Source organism: Eumetopias jubatus, unplaced genomic scaffold, assembly GCF_037043125.1.
Source record: "Eumetopias jubatus isolate StellerSeaLion01/CBP00866 unplaced genomic scaffold, mEumJub1_p1.0 scaffold_7, whole genome shotgun sequence".
Taxonomy (NCBI): Eukaryota; Metazoa; Chordata; class Mammalia; order Carnivora; family Otariidae; genus Eumetopias; species Eumetopias jubatus.
In genome coordinates this window covers 73907720-73925199 of record NW_028274813.1, presented here as the reverse complement: position 1 = coordinate 73925199, position 17480 = coordinate 73907720, and the positions used below count along the sequence as shown (strand labels likewise).

At 41.6% G+C, this 17480-nt stretch overlaps 1 protein-coding gene and 2 non-coding genes across 3 annotated transcripts; 1 reads left to right on the top strand and 2 right to left on the bottom strand.

Moving 5' to 3' along the window:
• Positions 1-2027: 2027 nt before the first annotated feature.
• TRNAT-UGU (transfer RNA threonine (anticodon UGU)) lies at positions 2028-2100 on the bottom strand. Its single transcript has one exon. It is a non-coding gene; the product is annotated as a tRNA-Thr (tRNA).
• A 1558-nt stretch (positions 2101-3658) lies between these two features.
• Positions 3659-3730, top strand: TRNAP-UGG (transfer RNA proline (anticodon UGG)). The gene has a single exon. It is a non-coding gene; the product is annotated as a tRNA-Pro (tRNA).
• Positions 3731-8725: 4995 nt separating this feature from the next.
• On the bottom strand, positions 8726-9724 carry OR6S1 (olfactory receptor family 6 subfamily S member 1). Its single transcript, XM_028119414.2, has one exon. The coding sequence runs from the start codon at positions 9719-9721 to the stop codon at positions 8726-8728; it is 996 nt and encodes a 331-aa protein (XP_027975215.1). The 5' UTR covers positions 9722-9724.
• Positions 9725-17480: the final 7756 nt, after the last annotated feature.

Genomic DNA, 17480 nt, shown 5'->3' with positions numbered 1-17480 from the left:
CTGTATAATGACATATATCCACCATTACACTCTAGTATCATACAGAATAGTTTCACTGCCCTAAAAATTGTGCTCTGCCAATGCATCCCTCCCTCCCTTTAACCATTGGCAACCACTGATCTTTTTACTGTCTCCATAATTTTGCATTTTCCAGAATGTCATATATTTGGAATCATACAGTATGTAGCCTTTTCAGATTGGCTTCTTGCACTTAGTAATATGCATTTAAAGTTTCTCCATATCATTTCCTGGTTTGATGTCTCATTTCTTCCTAGTGCTGAATAAATATTCCATTTATATCAATGTACTACAGTTTATTGTGGTTTTTGTGTGGACATACTTTCAACTCATTGAGGTAGTTACCTAGGAACGTGATTCCTGGATTGCATGATAAGAGTGTGTTTAGTTTTGTAGGAAACTGCCAAAATGTCTTCCACTGTGGCAAAGAGTATGTTTAAACTTCATTTTGTAAAGTTAAAGCACTGTTTTTCCTAATTAATGTGATGTATACATGTGATATATTTTGGAAAAAAACCCAAAACTATGAAGAATACAAATCACCCACAAATAACTATATTTTGCCATATCTCCTTTTTTCATGTATAAATGATAAACTTATAGAAGCAGAATAGAATACTTGACCAAACACTGTCCTTTTTAAGGTTCCTGATTTATAATGCTCAGTGCCCTCCAGAAGCTAGTGACATTCTACAAGAATGTCATTCTCACTACACCCTGGTCAGTATTAAATATTAACCAACATTTTCTAATTTGGTGATGAAACAATATCCTCTCGTTTAAATTAGTATTTCTTTCTTAGTAAAGGAGGAACAGCTCCATATGCATATTTAGGCTTTTGCATTGCTTTTTCTCTATTGTGTATTTATCCTTTCCAAGGGCAGACTTTCCAATGTGTTTCTCCTTAACCTCTGATTTCTCTAGTATACATTATTAGCAATTATGAAAAAGTGTAGGTATCTGGAGAGGTTGAGGGATGTCACCCCAATATTTAATCAACGTAAACTGGTCCCAAAGATTAGGAGGTAACAGATTCAAATCTAATACGAAAGCCATTGGTTCACATTTCCCAGTAAACCGAGTAAACCGAAGCACATCTACTGCATGATCACAAAGACGATTAAGTGAAGTTAAGTTTCTTGGTCGATGGAAAGTGCTCTCTTGTTGCCTGAAAATAGAATCATAGTAAATGTTTCAGGTGATCCGGTTGGGAGGATAAAACTTTCCGGAAATTGAGGAGACATCGTCAAGGTACGACGCACAGCCCTTCGCGCCGTAACCGAACCAGCGACTTAAGGACGACGGCAGCGGCTTCCCTCTACAGCTCTCCGCTCTACCAGCTGAGCTATCGACGGGTGCGACACCGCTCCCTTAGTGTAGATTTTTGTGGATGTAGTAACAGCTAGTGAGACGTTTGGCCTCTTTGTATTTGAGGTTCAGACTAAGATTGAAGTCCACCAAGTCCCCGGAGAGTCTTACCTATAACAAATCGAATCCCAGGGAATAGCCTGCGGCGTCGGACGCGGTCTCTGAGTCCGAGAAAGTGAGCATGGAAGCAGAGCGGAAGCCGGATGGCGGCGCATCTGCCTAGCGTCTGCCCTGCGCTGCCCGATTAACCCGAGAACCGGTCGCTCCAGAGGCGCAGGAGAAACCCGGCGCCCGGCTGGCTGCACTTGGGAGGTGCGCAGGACTCCACGCCGCCGGGGTCATGGCTATCAATGGGCCTAAGTTGCCCTGTTTCGCAAATACGGAGGTGTCGACTCCTGCCAACCCATTGTGTCTTCTAGCAGAGACTTGAGTAATCTGGTTCCTCTCCCGCTTACTGAAAGGTACAGACACCTCACTTTTTCCTCGGGATCACAGGAGCCCAGATTCTCTGATCTTTTGTCCTGGATCTCCAGGATCCGACTTTCCCAGAAAGATTACACAGTGCTTTTTTTCTCCAAGTCCGTTTCAGTAAGTGGACAAAAACGGAGAATGACGTTGTGGGAAAACAAGCCACCCACTTAAGGCTCCAGCGAGATTTGAACTCGCGACCCCTGGTTTACAAGACCAGTGCTCTAACCCCTGAGCTATGGAGCCGACATAAGGACCGTTTTTACGGTTGAATCCCTTGTTTAAAAAAAAAAAAAACAAAAACAGGGATTTTTTTTTTTTTAAATCCAACCAACTGGCTTTGTTACATCTGAAGTTTAACAGACGATTCAAATAATTCAAACTTGAAAGGAATTTGTTTTGAAGGAAGTACCTTCAAACAAGCGAGTGAGGAAGAAACATGTTCTTGACTAGGCCTAAACTAGGATGTAAGGCTTCTCCAAGAGCACTGGGTGCTCGTCAGCCTCAGTCCTGACAAGTCCCTGAGCTCAGGCCACAGCAGGGCGTCGGGGGGAGGGAGGCCTGGGGTCAAATGGGGTAGGGTGAGGGTGCCTTACAGAAGAGAAGGAATGGAAGACATGGCAGCAGCCTCACTGTCTCCAATCTGCTCGGATTCCTAAAACGAACTGCTCCAGCTCTTATAGATAACGTTTGGGGTTGATTTGGCCGCAGGAGCAGTGAGGACGCGAAGGCATCCAGACCTCCCTCCTCTGCTCCCCAAGCCTTTCCCCGGAATCAGGCTCGGCCACAGTGGCGCCGGGCCTGAGATCCCTCCAGGTTTCCTGAAGCAGACGCTGGCTAAAAGAGAGCGAACCCTTTCCTCGGTCCTTTAACGCTCTCTGCTAACAACTTGGAGTGCGAGAGGCAGCTTCTTCTCTGGTTGTAAATGCCCAGCCTGAAGTCCAAAAAAGATAGAACGTGGCCACTCGTGGGAAGATTAGAAAGGGAGCGCTCCTCTTCTTTCTCTCCTCTGGTAGCCCGCCCAGGAGTCTAGTGCCTGGTTCAGGAGATTCAGTAACTATTTACCGAGTTTGCACCCTGTGCCAGGAACGTGTTAGGCACAGGGTAGACAATGTGATCAAGGCAGACAAGCCAGAGCCCAAGAACTTCGTTCCCCAAGCAGAAAGCCCTGCAGAGCAAGGACAACGTCCTCCCTTCCCTTTCCACTCGCCACCTTCTGGGTGATAGAGAAGCGGCAGGTCCAGCCTTCTTTGAAGGAGGGTATGGGAAGCCGGCAACTCTTCCCCGAGGTCATCTTCTGCCCGCCCATAAAGGGTACCTTAAATCTAGACCTAAAGCACAAAGTTTATTATGTAAGGCTGAAAGGAAACAGCCAAAGCATACATGCAAGGGTTGAGAGAGAGACAGCCGAGCGGACTAAGGCAGTGCTTCTAGGATTTGACCTCCATGGGAGCCATCGTGTCGAGTTCTTCCGCTCATCCTGGAGGTAACCTCTGCCTCTTCGTGACGTCACTGGTTCTTATTGTTCCTATATCCTTACGTCTCGGGACGCCTGCGGTGGTTCTGGTCCCAACCCTGTAAAGCAGCCAGACCCCACCTGGGGAGGGTCCACCGGCAGACTCGCAGCTCAGCCTGAGCTTCTTCATGAACATTCCTACCTCCGGAACGGTTCTTCCGAATGCGTACATTGATGTTCTCGAGGTCTGGAGGAAACCGCTGGGCTTATGAGCAGCATCAAAAACAGTATGATGCAGCTAATTGGATGAATGAACATTCCAAAAGAGGAAAACGAGCCCTCAGGGCCGGCTCGTTGGTCTAGTGGTATGATTCTCGCTTTGGGTGCGAGAGGTCCCGGGTTCAAATCCCGGACGAGCCCAGTTTTCTTGATTTTTGGTTTTTGTTTTTTTGTTTTTCTCTCCACCTCCCCTTTAGAGCCAAATAAAGCCAACATCATCCAAGCCTAAATCCACCTAGGTTGAGGCCCGTCCCAGCCGGGACCTGTTTCGAGATCAGCTTCCGGGCAAGTTGGACCTTCTGTGGACCAGTACAAGGACAACGAAGATGCTACCGCGAGCCAAGGGCTTCATGATATCGGGGGGCCCCAGTTTGGCTTTGACAGGATCTTTTGTCGGGAATAGCTTGCTCCGGCGATTCTTACCCAGGTACTTCGCGGGGGGAAAAGCTAGTGCACTTCTCGCTAGGGCATTTCACACAGAACAGAGTGGTACCTGGAGGTGTGTTAGGATCACAATGCCGGGCCAGAATCCTCTTCCTGAGGCCGGGGTCCACGGCAGAGATCAATTCGCGGTGCGGAATCTAGCCCCGGCCTGGGAGCCCCCGCCGGGTGAGGAGCGCCGCTGCGCTCTTGGCTCCGGACACCGTCTAGCCCACAGTCACAAGTGCCCCGGCACTCTTCCGAATAATGCAAAGTTGCAGCCTGGGGACCCTTGCGCTCCAAAGGCGCAGACATCCATTCCATGCAAAGAGAGCCCGGTTGAGTATTCTCCAAGACTCAATATAACGTGGTGATATCAAGTCGCCTTGCCATTTCTAGCAAGAATCCACCAGACCCCTTAGTGCTCTTTGATTGCTTACCTGGAAAACCAGCCGGCTGCAGTGTGAGGTGTCTACCTGAAACCTTACAGTGTGGTTGCTTCCGGTTTGTAGAAGTAGCCCAAACCTGTGAACTGCTCAAATGATAGGCCTTCAAGTTTGCTTATCTTCCAAAACTGCTTGTACAAGGGGAATCTTTGACTGGATTTCTGACACGATCATATTTGTCCTTTCCGAGGTTCCTATCTTGGAAAGGTTATGTGGTCAGGCAAGAATCAAGGGTTTGGTGATTGATGATTGGAAGGAGGGAAAAGAGAGGGTAGAACCTGCCAGGATGCCCTGCCTATCAGTTAGCTATCCTGCCAGAAATGTGATATATCTAGCCTGGGCTTTGATGCGTGGATGTCTTTGCTCCTGGGAGATGCACAGTAGGAAGTTGGATATAAAGTCCTCAGGTTCAGGAGAAAGATTCAAACTAAAGAAAGGAATTTTAAGAATTAAAACCACAGTAATTGTATGCATGGTGGCAGGTGGGAGCTACACTTGTGGTGAGCACAACATAATGTATAGACTTATTGAATCACTATGTTGTACACCTGAAACTAATGGAACATTGTGTGTCAACTACAGTTAAAAAAAAACAACCCACAAGGTGGTAGTTAACATTGGCTTGGAGAAGAATGCACAGGAAAGAGCATTCCCAGAGAAAGAACTTAAGGACAGGCTCTGGTGATCACCAGTGTGTAAAAGGTTGAGAATGGAATCCAGTGAGTGGAAGAACTGCAAAAGAAAGCATCATGGCAGTCACTTGCTCTGACCCCTGATTTGATTCCTCAGGGGCTGTTGACAGCCTTTACCAGCATTTAAAGCAGAAAGTGTAGGGAAGATGTTGTATTCATTCTGCCCATGGGTGTTCTTAACTGAGAATAATGCTTATATTAATGTATTAGCTTGCAGTTTCCCAGGTGAGACAAATATTTGTAAAGTTTTTTCATAATACTTATTTTTTATTGTTTTTATTTTAATTCTAATATAGTTAACCTACAGTGTTATATTAGTTTCAGATGTACAATACAGTGATTCAACAATTCCATACATCACCCAGTGCTCATCACAAATGCCCTCCTTAATCCCCATCACCTATTTCACCCACCCCCCAGCCCACCTCCCCTCTGGTGACCCCAGATGACACAAATTTTGTGTATGAAGGCAGAGCTTCAGTTAAGAATTCTCAAAGATGACTTTTTCCTAGAAGCAGACAAATGTGTTGATTGCTGCATGGGAAATTTTTTTCTCATCTGCTGTTTCACTGATAATAACCCTCTAAGTGTTCTAGCTGTATGTGAGAGGTTCAGCTTCGAATAGTCACTGGAATAAGCTTAATGTGGGAATGAGTACTAACACTCAAACTGCTGGTTACTTGAGTTTAGCATCTCTCTCAGGGCAGTGACTATCATTTGCTCATGAGTCTTTAATTCATTCAACAAATATTTCCTGGGCACATCCTATGGACCAGGCTCTGTTCTAGGTGTTTGAAATGCATTCTTATTTTCAGCTTCCTCTTGATTTGTGAATTCTAGGAATAACTTTACAATTAGCTAATATTTAACAGCTTTATTGAAGAGGATACACCTGCAAAACAAAACAAAGTGGCTGGAAATGTGGTGAGAAAACCAGGCAAATGCAGTCCCAGGGAACCAAAGAACAAAGCTATTTTAAATAAGAGTCCGAGATTAGTTGTGTGAAGTGCTGCTGACATTCAGATGAAGGGTAAACAATTCCTTATGGAACAGGAACTTGTAAAATAAGATTGAAAAAATAAAATTGCAAAAAAAAGGAAAGGAAAAAGAAAAAAGAAAATTGCAGATTGCTTCCTAGTACAATTTTTATTGTGATATTTCCATTCCTAATCACATTCAATTACCTAATATTTGCTCTTATGCTCTGTTAGTAAAAATGTCATTTTGTCAGACCCACTTTTAAATTTTACAATGGTCTTATTATATTTTGACCTACAGTCATATATATATATACACATATATAATCTTTACTTTATATATTAATATAACTATATATTATATATTAATAGAATTAATATAATTTTATTATATATTATAACATCTATATCTGTATAATCTGTGAGTTCCTTGGCAGCAGGGACCATGCATATGTATCTCTCCTTACCAACTTCTTTCTCAGAACATGGTACTCGATAAACTTTTATTGAATTGAGTCCCAAGTAATTTCCCACAAATAAATAATTTTGAAAATAGATAGTTTAATGTGCTTTATTGCCAAAATATGGCGGTGGTTCTTTCCAAAAACATTATAAACTGTTATATGAATTCTTCTCCTTGGCCACTCTCTGGGATTGGCTTCAGATTTTTAGGCTCTGTGAAAGTAGGGAGTTTTTAACTTTCTGGGCAGCACTCCTAGGTCACCCCAGAAGAATTCTTTTTCCCTTTCAAACCGCTGGTCATTCCTTCCATTCCTTGAGTTTTCACTCAGAAATACTTTGGGGATTGAAATATTTAGTGTGTGTGTGTGTGTGTGTGTGTGTGTGTATTATTAATAGAATTTGATGAAATCATTACTATTTCCAGTGCCTGCTGAAGCTTTATGGCCGTCTTTTTGCATGCTAATACTCAGCTTGCCAATTTTGCAGCAGTATGTTGAGGTTGATGTGCTTTCCATACTTGTATATATATAAGCATTGTCTCTATGTATACAAACAGACTCTAACATGGGATCGATCCCCATTTAATGGGTGATAGCCTCTGAAAACTTCTCTAACAAGAAAATACTAGAGAGGGTAAATCAATTTTCATGTGATTTCCAATGTTGTTTTGTAAACCCCCTTGTCATCCCTATTCCTTTGAATTATTATTTATCTCTCAGTCTTCCTCTCTAAAATCAAGGCTGCTTGAGGTGAGGAACCATTTCTTGCTCATCTTAGCATATATCAGAGTATTCAACAAAGATGCTTCGCAGACCTTTGCTGAACAAATGAATAAATAAATGGGAAAAAAGTGAATGAATAAATAAATGAATTTTTGTCCAAGATGTCCAAAGGCACCACAAATAGGAATCCTCACTCCCTTTCAAATTCAGTGAGGAACATAAAACGTACCACAAAGTCTGGTTCCTGGTTGGTACAATAACAGTTGGCATTCGTAATTCTTTGATATTAAAGGTCCTTGTCCCAATTCCAATTTTACTAAAAACAAAACAAAATTGAACACAACAGATAAAAGAATGTAAAAAGTCGACAAATGAAAGGGACGTAATCCAGTGAAAAAATGATTGATGTCTTTAATTCATCTTTGTAATACAGTACAAATTAGAAAACCACATTAAATGCTCTTATTTGTGAACTTTCTCTTGGATCTGCTTTTGCAAAGACACCTGGGATTATTGTGGAGAAGTGAATAAGTCCCTTATTCAATTTGCTTTACCTCATTTCCACCTGACAGTAAATGCAATGTTTTTCATAAAGTGTATATAAAAATACACAGATAATCCATTTTTAAATTTTTATTTATTTTTAAGATTATAAGGAAATTTTCCTTAAGATTCTTGATTTTCATAAACAACTGAAAGACTCTACTGAGAACTTTAATCAGTTTTTAACTTTTGGCAAAGGTCACAAATAGATCTCTCAAAGAATTGGATTAAAACCGTGGATCTTCGGGGCACTTGGGTGGCTCAGTTGTTAAGTGTCTGCCTTTGTCTCAGGTCATGATCTCAGGGTCCTGGGATTGAGCCCTACAATGGGGCTCCCTGCTTGGTGGGAAGCCTGCTACTTCCTCTCCCACTCCCCCTGCTTGTGTTCCCTCTCTTGCTGTGTCTCTTTCTGTCAAGTAAATAAATAAAATCTTAAAAAAAAAAATCTGTGAATCCTTTTCCCAGACAAATGCATATAAGGTCAAACACATAAAATTTACATACAAATGGGGCTTATAAAATTTTTTTTTTAACCTTCAAATTTTATTTAAATTCTAGTTAGGCAATAAGTTTCTGAAGCCCGTCCTTAGACTCTTTGGTGACTATGGACTCTTAGGTTAAGATCTCACAGATTGGAGGATCTTATGATGTAATGATGGTATTGATTATGATATATCAACAATAATAATATGGATTTATAGATGATATAGATTCAAGGAATTTTGCTTGAAAGAGAAGGGCAGCCTTGATGACTTTGAAGTTCTTCTGTGGTTCCAAAATTTGGCCATTTGGTGATGTCCATGATGACCATAGGAAAGAGAGAGACAACGGAGAAGACTTGGACTCAAGACTGGTTATTACACTCCCTTCACTTTCACTTCACTGTCTTCCTATTGAAACTCTTAACAGGTAGAAGATCCCCCAAAAAGCCTGCTCCCACCTTCCTAAACATATCTTTCAAAGCTTCCTTGACGCACTCATTGCGTAAGGCATAAATGAATGGATTCAGCAGTGGTGTCACAAATGTTGTCACCACGGTCACTGCCCAGTTAGTATCCACAAAGCCACACTGTGATGGTCGCACATAGAGAAAAATGGCACTTCCATAAAAGAGAGTCACCACTATCAAGTGGGAGGTACAGGTAGAGAAGGCCTTCTGACGGCCTGAAACAGAGGGGATGCGCAGGACAGCCAGAACTATGTGGCCATAGGACACAGCAGTAATCATTAGTGAGGATACAATGACAAGAGAGGCCAGTACAAAGTCAGTTTCCTCCAACTTCTTGGTGTCGGTGCACGCCACGCGGAGCAGTGGGCCACTGTCACAGAAGAAGTGCTGTACCACAGCATCCTGTTCACAGAAAGGAAGTAAGGCCACAGCGACTGTGGGGCCAAGCACAGGGAAAAGTCCCCCCATCCAGCAGGCCAAGACCACCTGAGAACACACAGCACCATTCATGAGCAAGGGGTAGTGCAGAGGGTGACAGATGGCCAGGTAGCGATCCACAGACATGACAGCCAACAGCAGGAACTCAGACGCCCCAAGAAAGAAGTAGAAATAGAACTGAATAATACAAGCAGCAAAGGAAATTGTGCGTTGCCTTGAGAGGAAATTGCTCAGCATCTTGGGAATGATGACGGAAGTGAGCAAGATCTCTAGGCAGGACAGGTTACCCAGAAAGAAATACATGGGAGTCTGCAGGCGAGTATCAGCTCCTACCACCCCAACAATCAACATGTTGCCTGTTAGAATCAGCAGATAGACAAGAAGGAAGACAAAAAACAGTTCTGTTTTTGTGCTGTTCAGATTCGGGAAACCTGCCAAGATGAACTCGGTCGCACCGCTGCTCTGGTTCTCGCCCAGAGCCATTATCTTTCCCGCCTGTGGGACAACAGGAACATGATCCTGGTGAGGACACGTCTTCACCAGAACAATCCTGAAACTTATTTTATCGTGATATGGCACACATATCCCCACTTTCTCCAACTCCTGTTAAGATTTGAAGAACCTGAGGTCCTCATCTAATTACTTTTAAAGCTGGAGAAGATTTTCCAGACAAGGTAGCTAACACTTAGGTATGAAAATGCCAGGAGCCTCCATTCTCAGATCCTAAATGGCGTTGCCTCATTTTTATAGTAATGAGATCATTGACCATCTGAGTTGGACAAAAATATCAAAAAAAATGATTTCATGAAGAATACGATTCCCATTCCACCAGGATCAGGACTTAAGCAGACTGCATAGCTTTGAATCCCATCATCTCCATTTTCTAGCCAAGTAGCTTTGGAAGAGTTATTTAATCACCCCTGTGCTCCTTGATCATGAAATGCTGTAAAACGCAAGTGAAATAAGAGTGCAAAGCATTCAAAAGAGTTTCTAGCACTTAGCTACAAATGATGTGGTAGAGAAAGCTCTATAAGTTAGGGCACCAGACTCTAGATTTGGCTTGCCATTTCCCTTGGAAGGTGATCAACGCATCCAGCTCATTTGTCCTTCAACTGCTCAGCTATGGAATGGGTCATAGGACTCTAGGTCATTAGTACATCTATTTTATAAAATAGATGTACTTTTTCATGAAGAATTTCCCCCAGCAACCTAAGGGCCTAACTGAACTCAGCTTGTCATAAAATGCTTGCCTATCTAAAGCAAGTTATGGCATATTTAAAAGGGAGAATAGGGCTAAACTACACTGAATCATTCGATCAGGTATCCACATCTATTTATTTAATGTCAACGTTAAGCTAAGTATTCTGGGGAATATTAGGATGAGTTTCCTTTTTTTTTAAGATTTATTTATTTATTTGTTTATTTATTTATTTATTTAGAGAAAGAGTATGCCCCTGGGCAGGGGGAGGGGCAGAGGGAGAGGGAGAGAAGCAGACTCCCTGCTAAGTGCAGAGCCAGACTTGGGGCTTGATCTCAAGACCTGAGATCATGACCCTGAGATTATGACCTGAGCCGAAGTCAAGAGTCAGGCACTTAACTGACTGAGCCACCCAGGCACCCCTAGGATGAGTTTCTTATGTTCCTTCAGTCCATGATACCAATCCAACACTCTTTCACAAACCTGGGCTCTATTAGATGACTTGCCAGAGATAGAATCAGGAATTCCTGGTAATTACTCACGAAATCAGAAATGAAGTCCTTAATATTTGATTCAAATCCTTCCAGTTTTGAAGACCACCACCAGTTATAAGAATCAAATCAATGATATCCTGAAACTTGGTTCAAAAAAATGCCTCAGTTACTAGAATACTGGTCACCTTTACCCAGGCAAAACATGAGAATTGACCTTAAGACCTTGGTTCTCAGCCCTATTTTTCTCTGGCACACTCCAGAAGTCTTTGTTCCCAGCAGACAGCAACCTCTTTGCTTACAATGTCTCAACTGTGGGCCCCACCTGAGTAGGAACATTTTTGTACCTTTTTCTAGGATAAAGCAATTCTGTGGTCTTTCGCCCTAGGGATTCCATTCAGGGACTTATCTTCCTCCAGCTTCTATAGAAATTGCCTTCCTCTCAATAAAATCATTCAACTCTTCTTCTGTATTGATTATATATTAGGTGCTAGCTATACTTGGTGATTTAGAAATAAAGGAGACATTGTCACTATCTCATGTAGCTCACTGCCTAATGAGAATGACAGAGAAGGTGATATGTATCACAGATGGAATGTCACAGGTAAGAATAGGGCCTAAGGGGGCACGTGGGGAAAGAACCAGATTAAGATTTAGAGAGACAGGAAGTGTTCTGAAGAAAGATGATGCCTAAAATAAATGCTAAAAAATGAGTATGGATTTGATAGGAGAGAAAAGAGGTTTTTAATGGAAAAGAGCAGCATGTGAACATAGTACATTCGGGCTGAAACACAGAATATAAGATGTGGAGTAGAATGAGATAGAACTAGTCACCTCAAAGGGGACTCTTTCTGGCTCTCTGTGAAAATATTTCCACTGAACTGAACCTAACTATATCTTAAGTGGGAGGAAGATGAGTCCCAACCCTAAATATGGAAGGAATCCCTCCTACCTACCCCTGAATCTCCTTGATGTGTCCATGAGGGTGGGGATCACCTTGTAAGAATTCTCTTTCCCTTTTTATGACTCAATGGTCTCCTCCACCCTGGTCCTTTTCATGCCCTGTCATGTGAGGCTAACAATAATAGCCTGGAGTTCCTAAGGATGGGCAAAGCACTTGGGAAAACAGGCAGCAATTGGATAATCTGCTTCTTCTCTTGTGCTTTTCTCTTGGATATAATTCTTCAGATGCTGTACTTCTGCCTTGCAAACAAAGGGGCTTTCTGATCCTGAGGCGACTGCTTCACACGGCCCCTTCTTATGGCCATGTGCAGGTTAGCCAGCAGCCCCACATTTCCCTCCCTGTAGAAACAGTGTCTTCTGCAACGTGATCACTAGATAGGCTTGAACAGGCACACTTCAAGTGAAGGACAATGTCTCACCATGCTCCAAGTATGGAACTCTAAGAATCAATGGGGTTGGAATACAAAAGGTGAATATGGAGGGGTTAAACCATTCATATATGAAAAGACTTACTGCACTTACCTACAGTTCCTTTCATTTCTAATAGTTGAAAAATATTCCATTTAAAGCCAGGTCTTCACTTTTTTGCTGATGAGTTTATGTACAAACTGCCAGTTTTCCTCCCTGAATCCTGGCATTAGCCTAAGGGCAGAGAAGGAAAAGGCTGAAGAAGTCATTGGTTTCTAACCAATCCCTCCATTGTAGGATAGGATCCTTTATGCATAACTTCAGTTTTCAATGGAGATTTCTCCAAATGAGGATGGATTAATCTAGACATCAGGAGCCTGGCTAGCAGCAGTGCCTCCTAGAGAAGAGAGCCCCAAGTACTGAGGTAAAACCACGAGAGAGAAAGAGAAAATAATTCTTAAAAGACCCTAGGGAGATTTGCAATTCAATGGAAATTTCCCAGACTTCATCCGTGATAAATCTGAAAGAGGCTGACCCTTCATTCAGCAAGGGATGACTAGGAATGTTTCTGCCTCTATCTGCCAACACCCTCAAGCCCAGCAGCCCCAAAAGTCCTGGGGGGCAATACAGTGGGAATGAGAGAAAGGATGGAGTTTGACCAACTGCGGAAGGCCATAGTCATCACCCAACTTTCTTCTTCAAGGCACTCATGGGAAATGTTTATTCCCCAGATAACACAGATATTGTGTCTTCTCCCTGAGGACTTAAAATGATATTGGAAATCCCTACCCTGGCTTCTGGGTTGGCAAGTGATAGGAGCCCCCAGGGTATGATAAGATAGGGAAAGATTCCCTGAGCCATCTCTAGCTTCTTCGGCTTCTCCCAGCCTTATACTTTATCCTCGAATAGTAGCATATACCGTACCACAAACCCAAACACTGTGTAGAATTCTGGACCATTGTTTACATTTTTCCATTTATGTCTACTCTATCCCCCTGACCAAAGGCTGGACTAATTCCTATTCATACTCAGGGTATTCTGGTGCATATCAGTTCTTCTGAGAATCTTCTCCTACCTACCCTCCTCAATCCCACCACTCTGCCCATTCTCCAACCTGACCTGGGGCACATTCTGCTCACCTCAATCTCGATACTTAACCTATTTTATTGTAACTCTGCTTTCTCATCTGTGTCCCCTCCAGACTCTGAACTCCTAGGGTGAGAGTTATGTTTTGTTTTGTTTTTTAAAGATTTTATTTATTTATTTGAGAGAGAGAGAGCACATGAGAGGGGGGAGGGTCAGAGGGGAAAGCAGACTCCCCGCCGAGCAGGGAGCCCGATGCGGGACTCCATCCAGGGACTCCAGGATCATGACCTGAGCTGAAGGCAGTCACCCAACCAACTGAGCCACCCAGGTACCTGAGAATTATGTTTAGATCTCTGTATTTCCTGCACCAAACACAGTGCCTGGAACACATTAGGTGCTTAATAAATGGTATGTGAAATAAACTGCTCTGAACCTCAGACTTGAGGAGCAGCTGCTTTTGTGAGGTGAATACCAGTTAAATGATGGGAGGAAGAGTACACAGATCCCCCTGGGACTAAGTATGGCTGGATTTCACCCTTCTGGACATACTCCTTTTTAGAGAAAACAAAATACCTAAATGGAAGCATGGATGAGGCATAAGAAGTGTCATCACTTTATATTTTGAGGAAAGAGTAGGAGCAGGGACTAGTAGAATTAGCTGAGCTAAACCAAACAAAACTAAACTAGAAACTGAAGCTCTTGTTTCTTGAGCTATAGGAGGGAGAGGCCTCAGCAAGAAGAGAGACCCATGAAGTCTGAGAGCTAGTAAAGCACACTTCAACTATATACGTTTTTAAATTCTGATTGGCGGTGCCTGGGTAACTCCATCAGTTAAGCATCCCACTCTTGATTTCGGCTGAGGTCATGATCTCAGAGTCGTGAGATCGAGCCCTGTGTGGGGCTCCGCACTGGACATGCAGCCTGCTTAGCATTCTCTCCCTTTCTCTGCCCCTCCCCACCTTAAATAAATAAATACATAAATAAATAAATAAATAAATAAATACATTTGGATTGAACTGTAACAATTAAAAGTACAGCAGAAAGAGATGAGATCAAAGTCAGGTAATTTTTAAATGTTGCATAGCTATTGGTCCAACTGACAACAGTTTTGGTATTCAGCTTACAATACTTTCAAATTGACTTGATCATAGGAATAACCTAGTTTTTGCATGAAATAGAGCATTTCAGAAGAAAACATTTTATTTTTAAAACATAAAACATGCTTGTATGACTCAAAAATAAAAATATAAAAATGTATGGATTAAAAAGTCCTGGTCATCCCCCTCCCCATCTACCTTATATCCATTCTCTTATTAATTATTTCCATTATTTTATTGTGCATCCTTTCAGTGTTTTTGTGTATCTAAGCAAATATCAGAATGCTTATTTACCTGTGACCTTCTTATACTGTTCTGTACCCTGTTTCTTGTTTTAAGATACCCTGGAGAACTTTCCCTGTCTGTACATAGAGAGCAGAAAGAAAATACTTAAATAAGGAGACTCCTAGCTTGACAAATGTGTTCAATGAATGGATTGTAACATTCCTGAATTATACTTCTGCTTTAATCATTGTCTGATATCTCTTGACCAATTTTCCTCATCAGTAGTAGAAGTCTTACTGTGGTAGAAATTGTATCAAAAAATTTAATTATCCTTTTGCAAGAAAAAATAAGTTATAACAAACTTCTGGTTATAAAATAATTAAGACATGGGGATGCGATGTAAGCAAGGTGACTATAGTTAATAATATTGTATTGCATATTTGAAAGTTGCTAAAATAATAGATCATGAGGGAGTCTGGGTGGCTCAGTCAGTTAAGCATCTGCCTTTGGCTCAGGTCAGGGATCGAGCCCCACACGGGGCTCCCTGCTCAGCATGGAGTATGCTGGTCCCTCTGCGTCTGTCCCTTCCCCCACTTGTGCACTCTCTCTTGCTCTCTCAAATAAATAAAATCTTTAAAAAAAGAAGAAGAGGGGCGCCTGGGTGGCTCAGTTGGTTGGGCGACTGCCTTCGGCTTGGGTCATGATCCTGGAGTCCCGGGATCGAGTCCCGCATCGGGCTCCCTGCTCGGTGGGGAGTCTGCTTCTCCCTCTGACCCTCTCCCCTCTCATGCTCGCTCTTTCTCTCTCTCAAATAAATAAATAAATCTTTAAAAAAAAAAAAGAAAGGTGTAAAGCATTTAAAAATAAATAAATAAAAATAAATAAAAATAAAAAAAGAAGAAGAAGGGCGCCTGGGTGGCTCACTCTGTTAAGCGTCTGCCTTTGGCTCGGGTCATGATCCCAGGGTCTTGGGATGGAGTCCCACATCGGGCTCCTTACTCAGCGGGGAGCCTGCTTCTCCCTCTCCCTCTGCCTGCCACTCCCCCTGCTTGTCCTCTCTCTCTCTGTCAAATAAATAAATAAAATATTAAAAAATAAAAAAGAAGAATAGATCTTGAAATCTGCATCAAAAGAAAAAAATTTTGTAACTGTGTGGTGACAGATGTTAACCCTAGATTTAGTGTAGTGATCTTTTAGCAATATATACAGATATCAAATCATTATGTTGTACATCTGAACTAATATGTTATATGTCAAAAATAATAAGTTATAGCAAAATAATATGTATGGGATTTGCCTCAAGACAAAGTGATTGGTAATTCATGGAACTGTGCACTGTGATTCATTATATTATTCTATTTTTAGTATGCTTGAAATGTTTTATAATAAAAAAGCCTCAGAACTATGACAATCAAGCCTCTATTTAAAGAAAATTCTAAGTTTTTAGAAATTAGCTAAAATTTAATGAACGTCAGAAATACTTTCCTAAAGATAGCAACTCTAATTTCACAGAATTAGCCAACTAGCCACTAGGGAATGTCAAATATCATGTGGGCTACTCAGAGCCAGAAAATGTAAAACTATAATGAACTACCAACTCCAAGAGGAATTCAACTCTCTCCTCTCTCAGCAACACCCTGTTTTCTGATCCGAAGTAATGGAGGCAAGGTAGAAACACACACATACACACAGAATCATAGTTCAGAATGGGGAGATTGGATTGGAATAATACACTGAGCACAGAAATCTATCTTTTTTGCTATGACAAATTCCTTAAAATGAAATAAAAATTATATTTTCTCTTTCTCCTTTTCTTGCCTTTTCATTTTTTAAAAGGGTAACTGCATGACAACACAGAAAAACAAGGCAGGGTGCCATCACCAAATCTTCATACAAAAGGAACTTCCAGGAGGAAAGAAAAAAGTCAGATAATTGAATTTAAAAGAACAGAGAAATACAATGGAAATCTAAAAGACAAACAAGAGATATCTATCCCATAGTCCTTAATTGATACATTTTAACTGATATCCAAATATCACCTGGCTTTGAATATAGCCACAGTGGAAAAAGAAGGATAAAACAGGACAAGTGGCCTCAGAGGAAACAGGTACTTAAAAGTAGAAAAGAAAACAATCTTTAATTTTTCAAATTTGTATTAATAATATAATTTAAATTTTCATAAATCAAGAAAAAGTTGTTATAAAAATTAGATTCTAAGAAGCCAAGATTTCTTTAATTAATAATAGAATTATCAAAATTCACATAATATAAACATATACCAATTATAAAAGGGATTTGGCTGAAGACAATTTTCTACAACACAGAACTAAGATGAAATATGAGGGGAAATGTTAGGTGACATAAAGGTAGACAAGTATCTATGAAACAAATAGAGGGTGCAGGGGCCCCTGGGTGGCTCAGTCAGTTAAGCATCCGACTCTTGATCTTGGCTCATTTCATGATCTCTGGGTCGTGAGCTTCACCCTGGGTGCCTGGCTCCTTGCTCATTGCTCAGCGTGGAGTCTTCTTGAGATTCTCTCCCTCTCCCTCTTCCTCTCCCTCTGCTCCTCCCTCCACTTGCGTGTGCTCGCTCTAACATTCTCTCTCTCTAAAGTAAATAAATAAATCTTTAGAAAAAAAAGAATAGAGGGTGCAGAAGTAGACCCAAATATACATAGCCACTTGATTTTCAATAAGAGAAAAAGATTCACTGCAAAAAGTATAGTCTTTTCAACAAATGTTGCAGAAATATTTGGATATCCATATTCATAAAA